The following is a 15,022-nucleotide window of genomic DNA, read 5'->3' as shown; positions in this document are numbered from 1 at the left end:
CAGATGAAACGTACGACGTATTCATTAAAACGATACGATGGTGGGAACGGCGCTTATCACCCGGGAGACAATTTTGGACAGCGTTGGCATAAGTTAGGGTCAAACCGTCCAAATCGTCGCGAGCTGTTCTTTTATTACGTTCGAGTCGTAGACCACAGGTCGGGTAATATCAATGTGTTCATCGGTGGTGCTTCGCTTATATTGTAGTTTGAGTTATGTTATCCGTACAGGTACGTAACGTTGCGGAACGATTCTATTCAGACAGAAACAAAGTAGTACTTATACCACCAGTTCACGCTTGGCAAGAACAGGCGACAGACGTAGAAAGAACGATGCAATATCTTTCATTACGAGGTGTTAGTAGCCGCAGGATACAGGCTTTGCGTCGCATGAAACCAAGTTAAATAGTCGTGCTCGCTTTAATATTCTTAATCGAAATAATTGTACGTGCTCATATTTATTTCATCGCCGCTGTTAAGTTACATCAAGTTCAGTTTAGTGGATTTTGTGTGAGTTTAATTTAATTTAGTTCTTACAATAAACTTTCTTGCTGTGTTATGCTCGTCTTGTTTGTTTTCGTGTTCTCATTCTTAGTTTAAATCCTTTCTTTTGGTATCATGTTAGAGTTTTAAACACTGTTTAAACATCGTTTCGTTCTAAACACTGTGCCTTTACACGCTAAGATATAGCTATGAACGTGAAATACAAAATGTCATCTTCATTTGATGATATTGAAGTGATAAAAATTTATTTAAAAAGAGAAACAATATTGTTGTCATGTTCAAGCAATAATATGAAAGAAGAAATGAGGTATATAGTGATTTTATTTATGTGTGCTTATAATTATTGTACCTCCATGCTAGTATTCTACGTAAACACTATTTCATTGTACGCCTTGTACACATTTAATGTTAATAACACCATAAAAAGTATAATAGATACACATTACCACATCAATACCAATGGTTAGCTTCCGGAGAATCTTATAAATTGAACATACGGAACAAGTCGAATTCATTTTGAAAACGTATCAGTCACCCAAGGATAGGAGAACCGTAAAATACGATACGCATGTTTTAAATGTCTTAAAATAAAAAATATTATTATATCATTATTTAAAGTACAACAAAATAATTATAAACCTAACACTGCAAAGTACGTACCATTCCAAAATTCTCTATGTTCATTTCGTATATCCCTCCTGCTGTCAATTTACATGGTTTACTAGATCTCATTTGCATCATGTGAAGTACTCTTTGAACATTTATTGGCATGTTGTACCACATTGAACGGTATCTATTAGATATAAGATTAATACAGATGTTATACCGAACTGATGATTTTTCGAACGTTTAAAACATATTTGTTAACATACATATCGTTAGTCAACTCAAAACTATGATCCGTGATCACTTGCCCAGGTAAAGTAATAATAAGCAAGTGGAATTGTTGAGCCACAAGGAACAAACCAATTCTGAGAGCTTCTTCAGGTTGATGCAGATTCATAACGGCCTAATTAAAAGGTATTAATAGGTTTCAGTGTTTGGTTTATTAATATTTTCTATAATTGCAAAATAATTCTTACTTGTACGGCTGTTACGGTCATGCCGATCATAGTCAGTAAAATTTGAAAAAAGTAGCTTCTACGGCTGCTGTCATCTAGCATCTCGAATAATCTTAAAATACAACGAAAGAATAAGTCAACTTTTATTATAACTTTTTAATTATATCGTTATATAATTATAATTCTATCGTTACTAACTGGAGGGCATCGTTATGCATAGTCAAGCACTGCCTAAGCCATTCAGTGTAAGTTTCATTTGTGTCAACATCAGTAGATTTTCGTGCTGTTATAAGGGCCTGCCTACATCATTGTCAAATATCTCAGTGAAACTGTAAAACTGTTACATCCTGTCTGATTTCGATGATTTTTGAATATGTTATAAAGTTCAACATTTTACGCAACTTTTTCCTTTACATGTAGCAGTCAGTGGGCCATAATTTCCAAGATATTAGCAAAAATCCAACGATATCAAGACAGTGAATTCTGCCTATAATACGTCCGTAACAGCATACGTGTTATCATTGGTTGCTAATTATGTAGCGGACTTGTATAATAACTCTGTTATCAATAATAATAATTAATGATAACTTGTATAATAACTGCATACCCGAGGTTGCAAAAGCTGCCTGTTGTATACGTATAACTTATAGCTCGATTTAAAAGTGAATATCATCAACGTGTTAATTTAGATTTTAGTTAAAGTTACATGATAGTTACATATAAAAGAAAGAGCTGTTCAATTTGTTGAGTTTCATAACATATTAAAAAATCATCTAAATCGGAGAGGACTTAACAGTTTTACAAATTCACCAGTATCTCAATAGAAAATATCATTTTTATTATTTTTCACAAATACTGTAGCGAATGAAGGAAATCACTAGATATCCTTCCGCTATATCTATACTTGTACATATTATTATATACTTACCCACATATGGCAAATAAGGCGCTATCGTGATGAACAATTTGTATGTATAATGAATCGATAGTGACTGCAATCATCGTTATTATGAATGCACACCAAAGTGAATGAAAATATATAGGATAAAAGTACTGATCGTCATCTAGAAAGTATGTTACTCTAAACATTTGTTCTCGATGGCGAGTTTCATTGAGCGGTGAGATGATATCCAAGATCACAGGGGACAATGGAATAATTATAAATCCTGACATACATGATAACATAAAAGCTGAAAATAATATTAATAACTTATCATTTGTATAAAAATTATGAAAAATGTTGGTATATAAAAACATAGTCAATATGTAAAATTTATCAAAAAATAAGCTACAACAGTTACTTCTATATATTTCACCAAGCTTCTTTCCTTCTTTAGTAATTTCGTTAAGAATATGCGCTTCGCTCTTATCGTTCAACAATTCCCAGTCTTTCTTTATGATATGGAACATCTTTTCGAACTAGAAAATAGTTACATTTTATAATCTTTAATTTCATCATAGGATTTATTTTTATAAATTTATATACATTTTCCTTGTAAATTACATGATTTAGCAATTTTATTAAGACAGCTGTTAACGTAGTTATTACAGGTATGGCTTCCAAGAACTTTGCCACATCTTTTGCGTATAATGACGTATAAATTTGTACAAACTGTTAAGTAAAATCTCTAATTATATTGCATCCAATATCCTTTCATCAATTTCATGTAACTAGTCTTCACAATATTTATTTAACAACATAAATATTTTTCACATGTTTAACATATCTATAATAATTTTACTTACACCTGGATAATGTAATGTCAATAGACTGCCTATCATCACGGTTAGATTAAGTTTCTTACTCCAGCGCGATTGATTTGGAAACTGTCCCAAGAATAGTAGATACTTTTTAAATACTTTGTAATAAGAAATATCAAATACAGTGCTTGTGCGTCTTTCATTCTTCTGAAACACTAAATAATATATTTTTATTTTGTTATTTCCGCTTGCATTTCGGTTTTGTAATGACCTTCAGTTTACATTGTACAAACATACATATAAACAATAGCATTAAACAATATACATATATTTGATATAACAATATAGTAATGAACGACATAGAAAATATTTTAATCGTGATATGTGTGTATTGCATATTCCTCCTTTTGAAGCCCCCGCGCATTAGCGACAATTTTATCGTTTACGGAAAGGACATTTTTATATGAAATATATAATATGGACCAGAGAACGACTCATTTTTTTTTCGTTCACATAAAAAAAAATTCAATATTTTCTTCTGTTAATAATGCCATAAGGGCATAACCGGGTACTTAATATATTTCTCCTGCTAACAAAGGTCAAATGGCCAAAAGAACCTTGTATACCGCTGAAAATCTTAATTCGACCGTACGGAATCAGGAAATGAGAGACCGTCTTTGAAAAAGCTACTTAGAATATAGAAAATCAAGATTGTTTGGAAATGTGCCAATATTTATTCTATAGGTGTGGCTAATATCGGGTACCTATTAAAAACACATAAAATATGATATAATTATAAAATCTTTATTCTATTATTATAAAACGGTGAAACTGTAGAAACACTACCTGCCCTTAAATTTTGATGATTTTTGGATGTGTTGTAGAAATCGATATTTTAAACAACTCTTTCCTATACGTAGAAAGAGTGCATTCGCTTAGTTTCTGAGATATTCGCGAAAAACTGGCATTGAAAACCATTGAAATCGGAGGTAGACAGCTTTTCGACAAAAGTAATAAGGAAAGCTTGCAAAGGAAAGTTATTTTATATGATTTTGACAAATATTGGGTTATTTCAGTTTATTTTAACTTATTTTAGCTTACATTAACTTCTTTCAATTATTTAGAAATTCTTTTTTCGTATGATCTTTTTCCGAATCCGAACAATTTCTTGTTCGAGCTGATTTTTATATTGTTGCGATTATAACAAAAAGGAATGAATACTGAAACGCATTTACACTATAGATAGAAAGCAAGTACAGCAAAGCAGCACCGGTTACCGATTTTACCACACAATCAAATACCCGATCTTATAATTTATATTAGATATTTACATTTCAGCATGCGATAAGAAATCGAGTAAAATGTCAAAATACCGTGTAAAGACTGCAAAATACAATTTAGTACTTATCGTAATAATTTTTTAAATTCAAGTGATAAAAAATTATTAATTTACCAACACACTAATACTTTCCAACCTGAAATTTTTTAACTTCACTGGATGAAACACTATGATGTTCTCTGCTCTACTCTTATGATCTCATAATAACGTAAGGTCAGCCCAAATGTAACACCATACAGTTTGTCTTACATACCCGGTTACACCCTACGTTCCTCTATTATATAAATGCTAAAGTAACAGTTTTGTCGCTAATGCGCGCACAACCTTACTGCCTAAATTTCTCGAATATGTTTCCAAATGTTTTAAACAATTATACGTATGTTTCGTGATACGTAAGGTAAATACGTGGCCACGAAGGTTTCAACAATATCGTTGCTGAAGCATGAATCCATTCTTTATAGACCGGAAATAAGAAATGTTAGTAAGATGATTGGATGAATCTTTTATACTCAATACTGTATACTCAGTACTGCAACAATTTGTGTTATTTTCACTATTATAGGTAGCACAAGTTATTTGATATCGGATAAGTGTATACGTATGATTAATGTTATAGTTATTACTGTCTATAAGAAAATTAGGTTCATTCAATCTCGTCTTTCTTCTTTTCAATCTGTTTGCGACTCCGTAATAGACGAAAAACTGCTTCTAAAATTACTCGTTCAAAAAAGATAAACTGCGCTTATCAGAATGTATTGAAATAGCATTGTAGTCGATTTCAGTTATTCGAAAAATTATAGACGGTATCAAGAATCAGAATTTTTATTGTATGAACTGTTCATTGTTTAATTAGTTTAGGTAAATAAATATGAAAAAATCTTAATTATTAATAGGTTTTTTTTATAAATTGAAAGTTTAATAGCAATAGTATTTGTAATGTTTCGGAGTGCCTTATTCCATTCCATTCTTGGCAGAAATACTCCGCGGATTTTGAATAGTGTATTTTGTAATTCTGCTTATTATCACTACTATTATTACTACTGGGAATGATGATATTTACTGAGACCGGTATTGCTGGAACTAGTAATCAAGTTTACTGGAGAAATAATTACAAAGAAGAACGGTAAATATTTCAAAATAAACTTTTATTATTTACATAATATGATATAGATTCTATGGTATAACTATTTTCAAATCAGGCATAAGTTTTATTGATTAAACACCAATGTCTTACTAACATTAGATTAAGACGGATGCATTATCTCAACATTTCTGAAATTTTTTTAAATATTTTTTTATTACAAATTTTACATGAAGACCGGAGGGAGGAACACGATAAGTCATATTTCCTATTTTTTACAGGGAAGTAATTGCAAGATTCAGTACATTATCAATCAGTCTCATATCGCCAAAATTATCTTCATATTTAATTTTGGTGCTAATCATGTGTTTTTCATCCCTTTCAAAATTTTAAAATTTGCTTACATGTTTGGAATCAACAGATCAGTTTCATCTTCAGTTATATCATATCAAAATTCTCCTACTTAATTATAATAAAATCAAAATATTAACAAAAATGCACAATCAAATTGCCGAATAGTTATTCTGTTACTTCCTCACCAATTTCGATGGCCTTGGAATCAAGGTCATCATTTTGAACAACTTTTTCCTATGCATATAATAGGGATCGGTAGGTTGCAAGTTGTATACAAAAGTATGTTTAGTATCATATATGGCGCGTGAAGCTGTCGATGTGTTACCTTCTAATGAATTTAACGGAATTTTTTTATATCTTTATAGAGATGTACGAACAATGAAAGAAATAATTAGAAGTCCAATCACTGAATTTCAAATGCACAGGAATAGATAGGGTTAAGCTATTTAAGTAGTGGCGGTCCCGCGCAAGTCGTGAGGGCAATACCAATAATAATGCGGCTACATCAACACAATTATAATATGGACACATACACGCATATACAGGCAATAATAATAATATCTAATCTACAATTTTGTACAAAATATAGGAAGAAAGTGCATATATGATACCGAATATAAGTTTATGTATAACGCGAAAACTAAAATCGGCCACTTCACATATGTATGGGAAAAAATTGTTCAGAATGATGATCTTGACAAAATATTTCAAGGATATCAAAATCGACAAGGAGGTAACTATTTGGCAAATTCACCAAATGTATTTATTATGCATTCCTCCTCTGACAATGAGAAATGATCTTCATATAGAATTTTTAAATATTCCCGCCATTTTTTAACTTATTTCCTCTACAAAAGATGGCACTATAATATCACGTAATGACCGCAACCTTAGCGTGTTGCAAGTTACCTATCCAGTATCGAACTCTGCATCGCAAGTTACGGTTATAAGCATACTCGGAGTTTGTTATTCATTTGATTGGTGTGTTGTATGTGTTTATATTGGTTTCTTGTGTAAAAACTACAAAATTTTCATAATGAGTGCTGAGGAAGAAGTGCTACGGATTCAGAAAAAATTAAACAAGATGTCGAGCGGAGACGGGACGGTGAGTAAGTGAGTAAAATATAGTTGTGTACCCTGCTCGGCATATTGGAGGCTGTTCATTAAGCAAAGCTCTTTTCCAATATAAATTATGATTACTCTAATACATCATCGTAAATGTTTAACAAATACAAAGAAATATAACAAATATAAGTATTGTTTGAAACTTTTCTCCAGAAATAAATGTTTATTCGTATAAATTTTCGTATACACAGTAATTCGATGGTGTTAAAGCAACAAAACGTATTTATGGAACTTCAATATTTGGCACGATAATTTTAATGCATTCATAAAATTTGAGAAAGGCGAGTCATGTTATTTTCGTTGTAGAGTTTTCGAAAATGCAGCTTATAAAATTTTCTAAACACATAAGTATTGAAGTCGTCGTTAAAGTCTGTAGTCGCACTAATTCAAAACTTATTAGTATAGACTTTCCGTTTATGCTATAATTATTATTTGTATATATTTATATACATATTATATATATATATTATTTGTATAGTTCGACTGTTTACATTTAACGTTGCTTTAAAAAAATTGTCTGTTACATACACAAATTATATCCTTATATAAAATTGGTTACAATGCATGTTTTGATGATAAAGATACATAATAACAATGTATTCAGTAGATTATATAAATATCATGTATGCCTATATGTGTAATCTATATTAAAGAAATATAAATGGATTATGTATACTTAGATTTCCTTTTATAATAAAAGTGTGTTCATATTACAGGGACAAGAACAAGCACTGGAATTACTTAAAATATTACAAAAGTTGCCTGTGGATTTGGAACTTCTGACCAAAACACGCATTGGAATGACAGTAAATGCATTGAGAAAATCAAGTAGAGACGAAGAAGTTATATCGTTATCCAAAACTCTTATTAAAAATTGGAAGAAATTTTTATCTGGTAAGAAAATAAATTTAAATATAAAATTAAAAATAAAAAAGTAAACATAAAAGTAAAATTTCTCTTAGATAAATTGAAATTCTATATCTTTCCCATAGGGTCCAATAAAGAAAAAGATTCTACTTCTTCAAGCAGTTCAAAGAAGAAAGACGATAAATCAGAGAAAAGCAAAGATGATGGAGAACAGAAAAAAGAAAAGGATAATGCAGATGGAAGTGATGTTAAAATGAAGGAAGAGAAACCTCATAAAGATATTCAAAGAAAACAGTCTACGTTTCCTGCTCCTACAACCACAGATGCTGTACGGCTTAAATGTAGAGAGCTACTGGCAGCAGCTTTAAGAGTAGATGGAAATACAATTGAAGGCTGTGCTACTCCAGAGGAATTAGCAGAAGAACTCGAAGAAGCAATTTATGCTGAATTTAAAAATACTGATAATAGATATAAGAACAGAGTAAGGTCCTAATTTCTTTATATTTTTATATTTTGCTGTAAATGCGAAACCTAATTATATATATCTAATTATTTAGGTGCGAAGCAGAGTCGCTAATTTACGTGACGCAAAAAATCCTAATCTTCGAACAAATTTTATTGCTGGTGCTATAACACCTGCTAGGCTTGCTGTTATGACTGCAGAAGAGATGGCAAGCGATGAAATAAAACAATTAAGGGAACAGTTTAAAAAGGAAGCAATTAATGATGCACAACTTGCTACAGTACAAGGAACGAAAACTGATCTATTAAAATGTGGAAAGTGCAAAAAACGTAATTGTACTTATAATCAAGTGCAGACACGTTCAGCTGATGAACCTATGACTACTTTTGTGCTATGCAACGAATGTGGAAATCGATGGAAGTTTTGCTAAATATCCTTACCTTCCACAGTTTTTTCTGATTGCAATGGAGAGGAAAATGTATTTCGTTCAAGACCTACCTATTATTAATCATTATTATTAGAGTTAAAGAAACTCAGTGCAAATATATTGCATATTTACAATTCACAGATTACATTGGATGCTTAATGATGTTTTTAATTTTTCCACAAGTTCAAAAAGTATGTCAATTTTCATTGAATTGTATATACTCATATTTGATTGATTTACCAGAGGTCTCATAGGATTTAAAGATTAGAGACTCATAGAAGCTTTATAGGATCTAAAACATATTAACAAAGAATTCATTAAATTAAACAAATTGAATGATACATGTTCTTATTTTGTGTATATACAGCATTGTCGCTGTTAAAAAGTTCGGATATGCGACTAACATTAAAATAAAAATATTTTGTTTTATATTGTACGAGGTTACATCGTATTTTATCTGTGAAAAATTAGAAATTGTGGGTACAGTTCTGAAATACATGTATGTAATTACATTGTAGTATTTTTGGAACCCTTTTTGACAATATAGTAGTTAAAAATTTCATATTTAAAAATAGATATAATATATGATTGCAAATGTAAAAGTTTCATTTTTATTTAAATTAAAGAATTTCTATTATATCATCTGAAAAAATTGGATTGGTTAAGTAATAATTGTACATATGTTACCGTACAACTACACACGGGTATAATTTTTCTTTTTGTCGATTGACTTTACCATAAACTTGATAGTTTTTATGAATCACCGTTGGGGGCCGCCACTGCATTCGATGTTTCTAGCAATTTAGATTTAAGGGTTTACGTATTTCAACGCGTACGCTAATTTCTAACCTAATATCAATGTCATTTGTGTAACTATTAAAGTATGTCCATCAGTATGTACTTTTCGAATGGTTTCTAAATCTTTTATGGTTTATTAACAGATCATGTAAAAGAATGAAATTACGTGATTCTGTTTACGTTAAAAGATAGCATATGAGTATTATAGTAAAATTGATCGTAATGATGTAACATTTAAAATGAAGTTTTTTGAAGGTAATAGAAAATTTAATAAATATCAAGGAAAGCATAAGTAACGTTTTTCAATAGCTATACATAATGTTTATATAATATGTAACGATCGTTAACTTTTCTGAAATATTTGATGACACAACGAAAAATAATTAAAGAATATATTAAAATAGAAAGTGAATGATTCCTGATCATCACTATGTGCGGAGACGCCCACATCAAAGAGCAATGGCAACTTTTGCAAAACCTTCGATCTACGGTAGAAGGTTTATTGGTCGATGGTGTTTTAAACGTATGGGATGTTTACGGTGGTTTAAATCGTCTTCACAATGTAATGGAAAGGATATTCAAACATGGCTGTCGAATATTTAATCGAAATGTAAGATTAAATCCTTTAACTTGTTTTTGCTTGACATGCATAGTTATTAATATGATATAATTTACTTGTATTTGTAATTTTACTTGGCCATATTTTATTTCTGCCTCTTTATTGTTTAATACAATTAAATTTTTGATTGCAATGTAATATGAAATTGTACTCTGTTATAATTGTTTGTTTACATTGACAGTGACATTGGTTTTTTTTTACTTTCATTGAAGATGTCATTATCTTTCTTTATATTTAGAATAATTTTACTATTTTTACTTATGGTCAATATATTTTTATATTATTTACATAGAGAAATACTTAATGTAAACTTAATGTTGAAAAGAATTTAATAAAATTTATTATAAGGGAGAACCGGATTGTTGGATTTTTATTCAAGGATTAAATTGGCTGCAGCCCTCTGTAGCATTGTCACCTGTTGTTCCTGAAACAGAAGATTATCTTTCAAATTTACCAACTCGAATTGTGTCACACAAAGATATGTTATGGCTGTACAAGAGGTAATTATCAAAAGGAACATGTTGATTTAATCTATTAGTGTTTAATAACAAACTCAATTAGTTTAGCAACATATATATATATATATATATATATATATATATGTGAAATCAGATACTTAAATTTACATAACATAATTTAATAATTATTATGACATAGTTTGGAAAGTCATTCTTTGTCACATAAGCTTCCATGGCTTTTGTCTGATAAGGAACATTTACTTTCTTGTTTTGAACCATGGGCATTTTTGTGTCAAGAAAACTTAGCTGAAGCCACACTCTTATGTTTAAGAGCAGTTGAAAGAAACCAACCTACATTGCTTACAGAAATTGATCCATCCTTGGTAAGTTGTCCAAAAACAATTTTATTTATTGTAATGTGTATATCATTGTATTTGTGTGATTGATACACATTTTAATCTAATCGTTCACTTAGTATTTTTGTTTTTAGTTTTTACCTTGTTGGATTTCTCCTAAAACAAGTCCAAAGAGACATCGTCGATCTTCTTCATATCCAATTAATTTCTCAACAATAAATCTTAGTGTTGCAAGAGATAAAGCAATACATATTGAGAATTGTCAATTAGAATCACTAAAAATAGCTTCAGACAACAAAATTATGCAACATGATGATGTTAAATCTAATGAAAAATATGAAGATAAATCATTAGATTCTAAAGAAATTAATGATATACCTTTGAAAAGTTGGAGTAGTCTTACAGCACTGACTAAAAATTGTACATCTGTAGAAAAAAGTGTTTCTGCATCTTCATCATGTGTTGCAAAGAGTAGTTCACATAAAAGTAATGATCCTCAAACATCTTCTGTTGAATTATCAAAAATAATTAATGTAAATTATGCCGAATTAAAACATTCAATATCAAATGTGGATAATAAACAACTTGTAAAGCCAAGGACTCCTGTAAGGAAAGTACAAAACAAAACTAAAGCGAAACAGAATCAAAGTATGAAGAAATCTAGCGAAGATTCTGATGTGTTAAATTCTGAGGATACATCAATAAATGCAGTAGAAGAATACCGGATTCCTTATTTTATACCAAATGAAGGAAATCCAAATGCATATAACACAAATTCTACAGAAATTAGAATTTCTCAAATGCCAAGAAGAAAAACTTCTCTTTTATCAGGTTCAGCGCCTGAATTCACTAGTCCATGGAATTTAGAAATTGAGGGGCAAAAAGATATAAGAACAGCAAAGAAGAGTTTCATGGAAGATGGAGGAAGCAGTGTTCAACCTATGGCAATAGGATATTTTCCGCGTCCAATGGAAGGTCAAAGTTTGACAAATTTTTTAGCTTCTGCACAATTTTCTAGAGCGAATGCTGAATTGGACAGAGAAAACGCACATTTCAGTGTTTCCGAAGCAATGATAGCTGCCATAGAACAAGTAAAATGTAATAGGCAATGGCGTCTTATGGAAGAAGCAACTGAAGAAAGCGACGAAGAAATAAATAGCTTAAAACAGAGGATACGATTAAGACGGCGTCAGCGACAGGAAGAGCGGTACAAAGGAAGGACGTGGAATCGCGAACTACTGAGTGATGGCAAAACTGATACTACAACCACTGATCAAAGTGTTAGTCCATTATCGACTTCGTCTGATACTCCCTCAGAAAATATATCTACAGATGACATAGAAGATTTAGAAGTGGATGACGAGCGAAATGCAGTAAAACTTAAAAATGCTGGAATTTCCATATCCATGGCATCTTTATATTCAGATGCAGATTTGTATCAATCATCCCCTGCACATGGAACAGAATCAACTTTAACTGAGAGTAGTATGTCCGCGGAAGGAGTAGCTTTGTCACTTCTTAGTAAATTTAGTGAGAAACAATTACCGAGAGCGAGTGAATTACAATGGCTGGTCTCTGAAAAGGATGTACCACAAAGATTGTTACCATTACCAAAAAGTTGGCCAATAAATCCAGATGATGCAGAAAATTCACAGTCAATTCCTCTGCGTGGAACAACAGAATGGGCTCCACCAAGACCTCAAATTATTTTTACATCACATCCTCCACCAGTGTATGTTTATGAATTTAGCAGATACATATATATAATTTCATTATTCAGTTAAACATGATATTTTTTATACATAGGCGACGGACTCTTATAGCCAAACAGAATTACAGGTGCGCAGGATGTGGAATGAAGGTTGCAATAAAATATGCAAATAAATTTCGTTACTGTGAGTATTTAGGTAGATACTTCTGTACTGGATGCCATACTAATCAGGTAGCATTAATACCAGGAAAAATTTTAACTAAGTGGGATTTTAACAGGTATAACAATTAATAAGACAACATACATTTATAATTTATAAAATGATACTATATATTCATTTATTTGTTGATTTAGATATTCTGTATCAAACTTTTCATATAGATTGTTGGATCAAATGACATCAGATCCATTATTTCAAATAAATGACTTAAATCCATCATTATATAGACGAATAAAACAATTAGCCAGAACAAGATTATTACGTTTACAATTATTTTTCTTTAAAGATTTCCTATTTACATGTCGATTTGCGACAAGGTATGTATTTCAAATATTTTTTCTTTTTTATTATGAGAAAAGATAATATTCTGAAATTTGTGTTACTTCTTTTAGTGTTCAAGATATACTGAAGAAGGAACCAAATTATATAATAAGTGAACCCCATGTATATTCCATTCAAGATCTGATGCATGTTAAATATGGTATCTTGCCAATGAGATTGCAAGAATTAGTTGAAATGTGTAATATGCATATTATGGGCTGTGAGGTAGTGTTTTTTGTAGTAAATATTTATATTTTTTATGAAAGCCGAGTTATGTATGTTATATATTTGTACTTTTAATAAGATCTAATTTTATTTTTAGCTATGCCAAGCTAGGGGATTTGTATGTGAGCTATGTCGTTCCAAAGATGTCATATTTCCGTGGGAATTCACAAAAGTTAGTAGATGTGAAATGTGTGGTGCATGTTTTCATAATGAATGCAAGCAGAATTTTAATAAAGTAGATTGTCCACGCTGCATTCGTTTACATGATAGACGAATATCTAGAGAACAATTTTGACATACGGTAAGATTATCTTGTGTCATATTTTTAGATATAAGTATCGAATTAGTAATTTATAAATTTCATTTAAATTATTATTTGTAAAAAAAAGATATTCCCAAATTATGCTTTGGTTTCTATTTATCATATTTAATACAAAATTGAAATTGTCAAGTAGCAACAAGTAAATTCAAACTACCAAAAATCTCCATTATATTATTAGTTACATAGATGTGTTAAAATGTAAAAGTTATATTTTAATTTAAAAAATTTAATATATTTGCAAATTTCACGAATTGAAACATTCTATTGCTTGAAACGCCTAAAGTATAGCATTTTATAAAAAAATTTACTTAATATAATTATGTGTACATTACAAATGTAGTAAAGACTGAGAAAATGTGATATTTAAAGTAATTGTAACTTTATTCTTGAAGTATTTTTTCTATTTATTTTTTTTATATTACATAATTACTCATGCTGTAGTACGTATACTGTTACCAGTCAACACGAAAATAGCGATATATATAATTTATTTATAAGTTTTCGACTTAAATAATATAAATTATTTCAATGTGACAAAAGGTAGTGTAAATATTACGTATTTGCAAAATGTATTATTCTAAATATGTATTTATAGCTTGCTTTTATTTTTTTAACTATGAATTAATTTGATAGACGTTTAATATGATTAAAAATAAAATAAAAATAAATTATTACATGTTATAAATATTGATTATAAAGTGGTAATAATATTTTTAGTACAATGGTTTATAAAAATATTATCTTTATACTGAAAAAATATAATAATCATAAATGCTGTACCTGGTTCCTATCATGATTGAAAGTATGCATTGTTTATTTATAAAAGTTGTTAATATGGTCGAAGTTTATAATAAAATATTAAAATCTAATAGGTTGTTTTATTTTTCGGAAGTATTTGTAATATATGTATTACAAACAAGGTACAGAATAGATGTGATTTGCAATGCTCTTTCGTGTCCTACGTTTTGGGGATTATCTGATATTCCCTTACCACTTTCGTACTATATGTGACGTTACCGATTCAGTATATAGCACTGGTTTGAATTAAAACTAAATAAAGCTTTATACGTA

General features: G+C 30.0%; 3 protein-coding genes and 1 long non-coding RNA gene across 9 annotated transcripts; 2 read left to right on the top strand and 2 right to left on the bottom strand.

Annotated features, from left to right (window-relative positions):
* The first annotated feature begins 23 nt into the window (after positions 1 to 23).
* TfIIS (RNA polymerase II elongation factor) lies at positions 24 to 9,431 on the top strand. 4 transcript variants are annotated; one of them, XM_069110035.1, is made up of 4 exons: positions 24 to 509; positions 7,881 to 8,058; positions 8,157 to 8,512; positions 8,589 to 9,431. In XM_069110035.1, exons 2-4 carry the CDS (start codon positions 7,965 to 7,967, stop codon positions 8,922 to 8,924), a joined length of 786 nt encoding a protein of 261 aa, XP_068966136.1. In that variant the 5' UTR covers positions 24 to 509; positions 7,881 to 7,964; the 3' UTR covers positions 8,925 to 9,431. The 4 variants fall into 4 exon arrangements, with proteins under 4 accessions (XP_068966136.1, XP_068966134.1, XP_068966133.1 ...); XM_069110033.1 differs by lacking the exon at positions 24 to 509 and adding an exon at positions 5,583 to 5,727; XM_069110032.1 differs by lacking the exon at positions 24 to 509 and adding an exon at positions 6,936 to 7,144.
* LOC138178028 (uncharacterized) lies at positions 860 to 3,578 on the bottom strand. The gene is made up of 6 exons (XM_069109430.1): positions 3,563 to 3,578; positions 3,311 to 3,480; positions 2,999 to 3,176; positions 2,493 to 2,754; positions 1,164 to 1,341; positions 860 to 1,084 (listed from the first exon to the last, which is right to left on the bottom strand). Exons 1-6 carry the CDS (start codon positions 3,576 to 3,578, stop codon positions 1,031 to 1,033), a joined length of 858 nt encoding a protein of 285 aa, XP_068965531.1. The 3' UTR covers positions 860 to 1,030.
* On the bottom strand, positions 1,422 to 2,022 carry LOC138178317 (uncharacterized). The gene is made up of 3 exons (XR_011172677.1): positions 1,763 to 2,022; positions 1,586 to 1,676; positions 1,422 to 1,512 (listed from the first exon to the last, which is right to left on the bottom strand). It is a non-coding gene; the product is annotated as an uncharacterized LOC138178317 (long non-coding RNA).
* Positions 9,432 to 9,571: 140 nt separating the features above from the next.
* Rubicon (run domain Beclin-1-interacting and cysteine-rich domain-containing protein rubicon) lies at positions 9,572 to 14,820 on the top strand. Of its 3 annotated transcripts, none has more exons than XM_069110006.1 (9): positions 9,572 to 9,974; positions 10,124 to 10,329; positions 10,687 to 10,838; positions 10,996 to 11,179; positions 11,287 to 12,884; positions 12,959 to 13,141; positions 13,218 to 13,400; positions 13,476 to 13,629; positions 13,727 to 14,820. In XM_069110006.1, the coding sequence occupies exons 2-9, from the start codon at positions 10,150 to 10,152 to the stop codon at positions 13,922 to 13,924; spliced, it is 2,832 nt and encodes a 943-aa protein (XP_068966107.1). In that variant the 5' UTR covers positions 9,572 to 9,974; positions 10,124 to 10,149; the 3' UTR covers positions 13,925 to 14,820. The 3 variants fall into 3 exon arrangements, with proteins under 3 accessions (XP_068966107.1, XP_068966106.1, XP_068966109.1); XM_069110005.1 differs by having other exon boundaries at positions 9,572 to 10,011; XM_069110008.1 differs by having other exon boundaries at positions 9,572 to 10,329; positions 13,709 to 13,836.
* Positions 14,821 to 15,022: the final 202 nt, after the last annotated feature.

This window comes from Bombus flavifrons, chromosome 3 (assembly GCF_040668555.2).
Source record: "Bombus flavifrons isolate JBK064 chromosome 3, iyBomFlav1_principal, whole genome shotgun sequence".
In the NCBI taxonomy this organism is placed as follows: Eukaryota; Metazoa; Arthropoda; class Insecta; order Hymenoptera; family Apidae; genus Bombus; species Bombus flavifrons.
Note: the sequence above shows the minus strand (reverse complement) of the source record. Positions and strands in the feature narration are given on the sequence as shown.

Excerpts from the sequence above, each read along its gene's own strand:
- LOC138178028 (XM_069109430.1), bottom strand. Across the intron at positions 2,755-2,998 it reads GAAATTAAAGATTATAAAAT|CTTTTATGTTATCATGTATG; the intron begins GTAACTATTTTC and ends TATTATTTTCAG. Across the intron at positions 1,342-2,492 it reads GCCTTATTTGCCATATGTGG|ATCATCAGTTCGGTATAACA; the intron begins GTAAGTATATAA and ends AACGTTCGAAAA.
- TfIIS (XM_069110032.1), top strand. The coding sequence starts at position 7,076 with ATGAGTGCTGAGGAAGAAGTGCTACGGATTCAGAAAAAATTAAACAAG. Across the intron at positions 7,145-7,880 it reads TGTCGAGCGGAGACGGGACG|GGACAAGAACAAGCACTGGA; the intron begins GTGAGTAAGTGA and ends TTCATATTACAG. Across the intron at positions 8,513-8,588 it reads ATAATAGATATAAGAACAGA|GTGCGAAGCAGAGTCGCTAA; the intron begins GTAAGGTCCTAA and ends CTAATTATTTAG.
- Rubicon (XM_069110006.1), top strand. The coding sequence starts at position 10,150 with ATGTGCGGAGACGCCCACATCAAAGAGCAATGGCAACTTTTGCAAAAC. Across the intron at positions 11,180-11,286 it reads CAGAAATTGATCCATCCTTG|TTTTTACCTTGTTGGATTTC; the intron begins GTAAGTTGTCCA and ends TTTTGTTTTTAG. Across the intron at positions 13,630-13,726 it reads TGCATATTATGGGCTGTGAG|CTATGCCAAGCTAGGGGATT; the intron begins GTAGTGTTTTTT and ends TTTTATTTTTAG.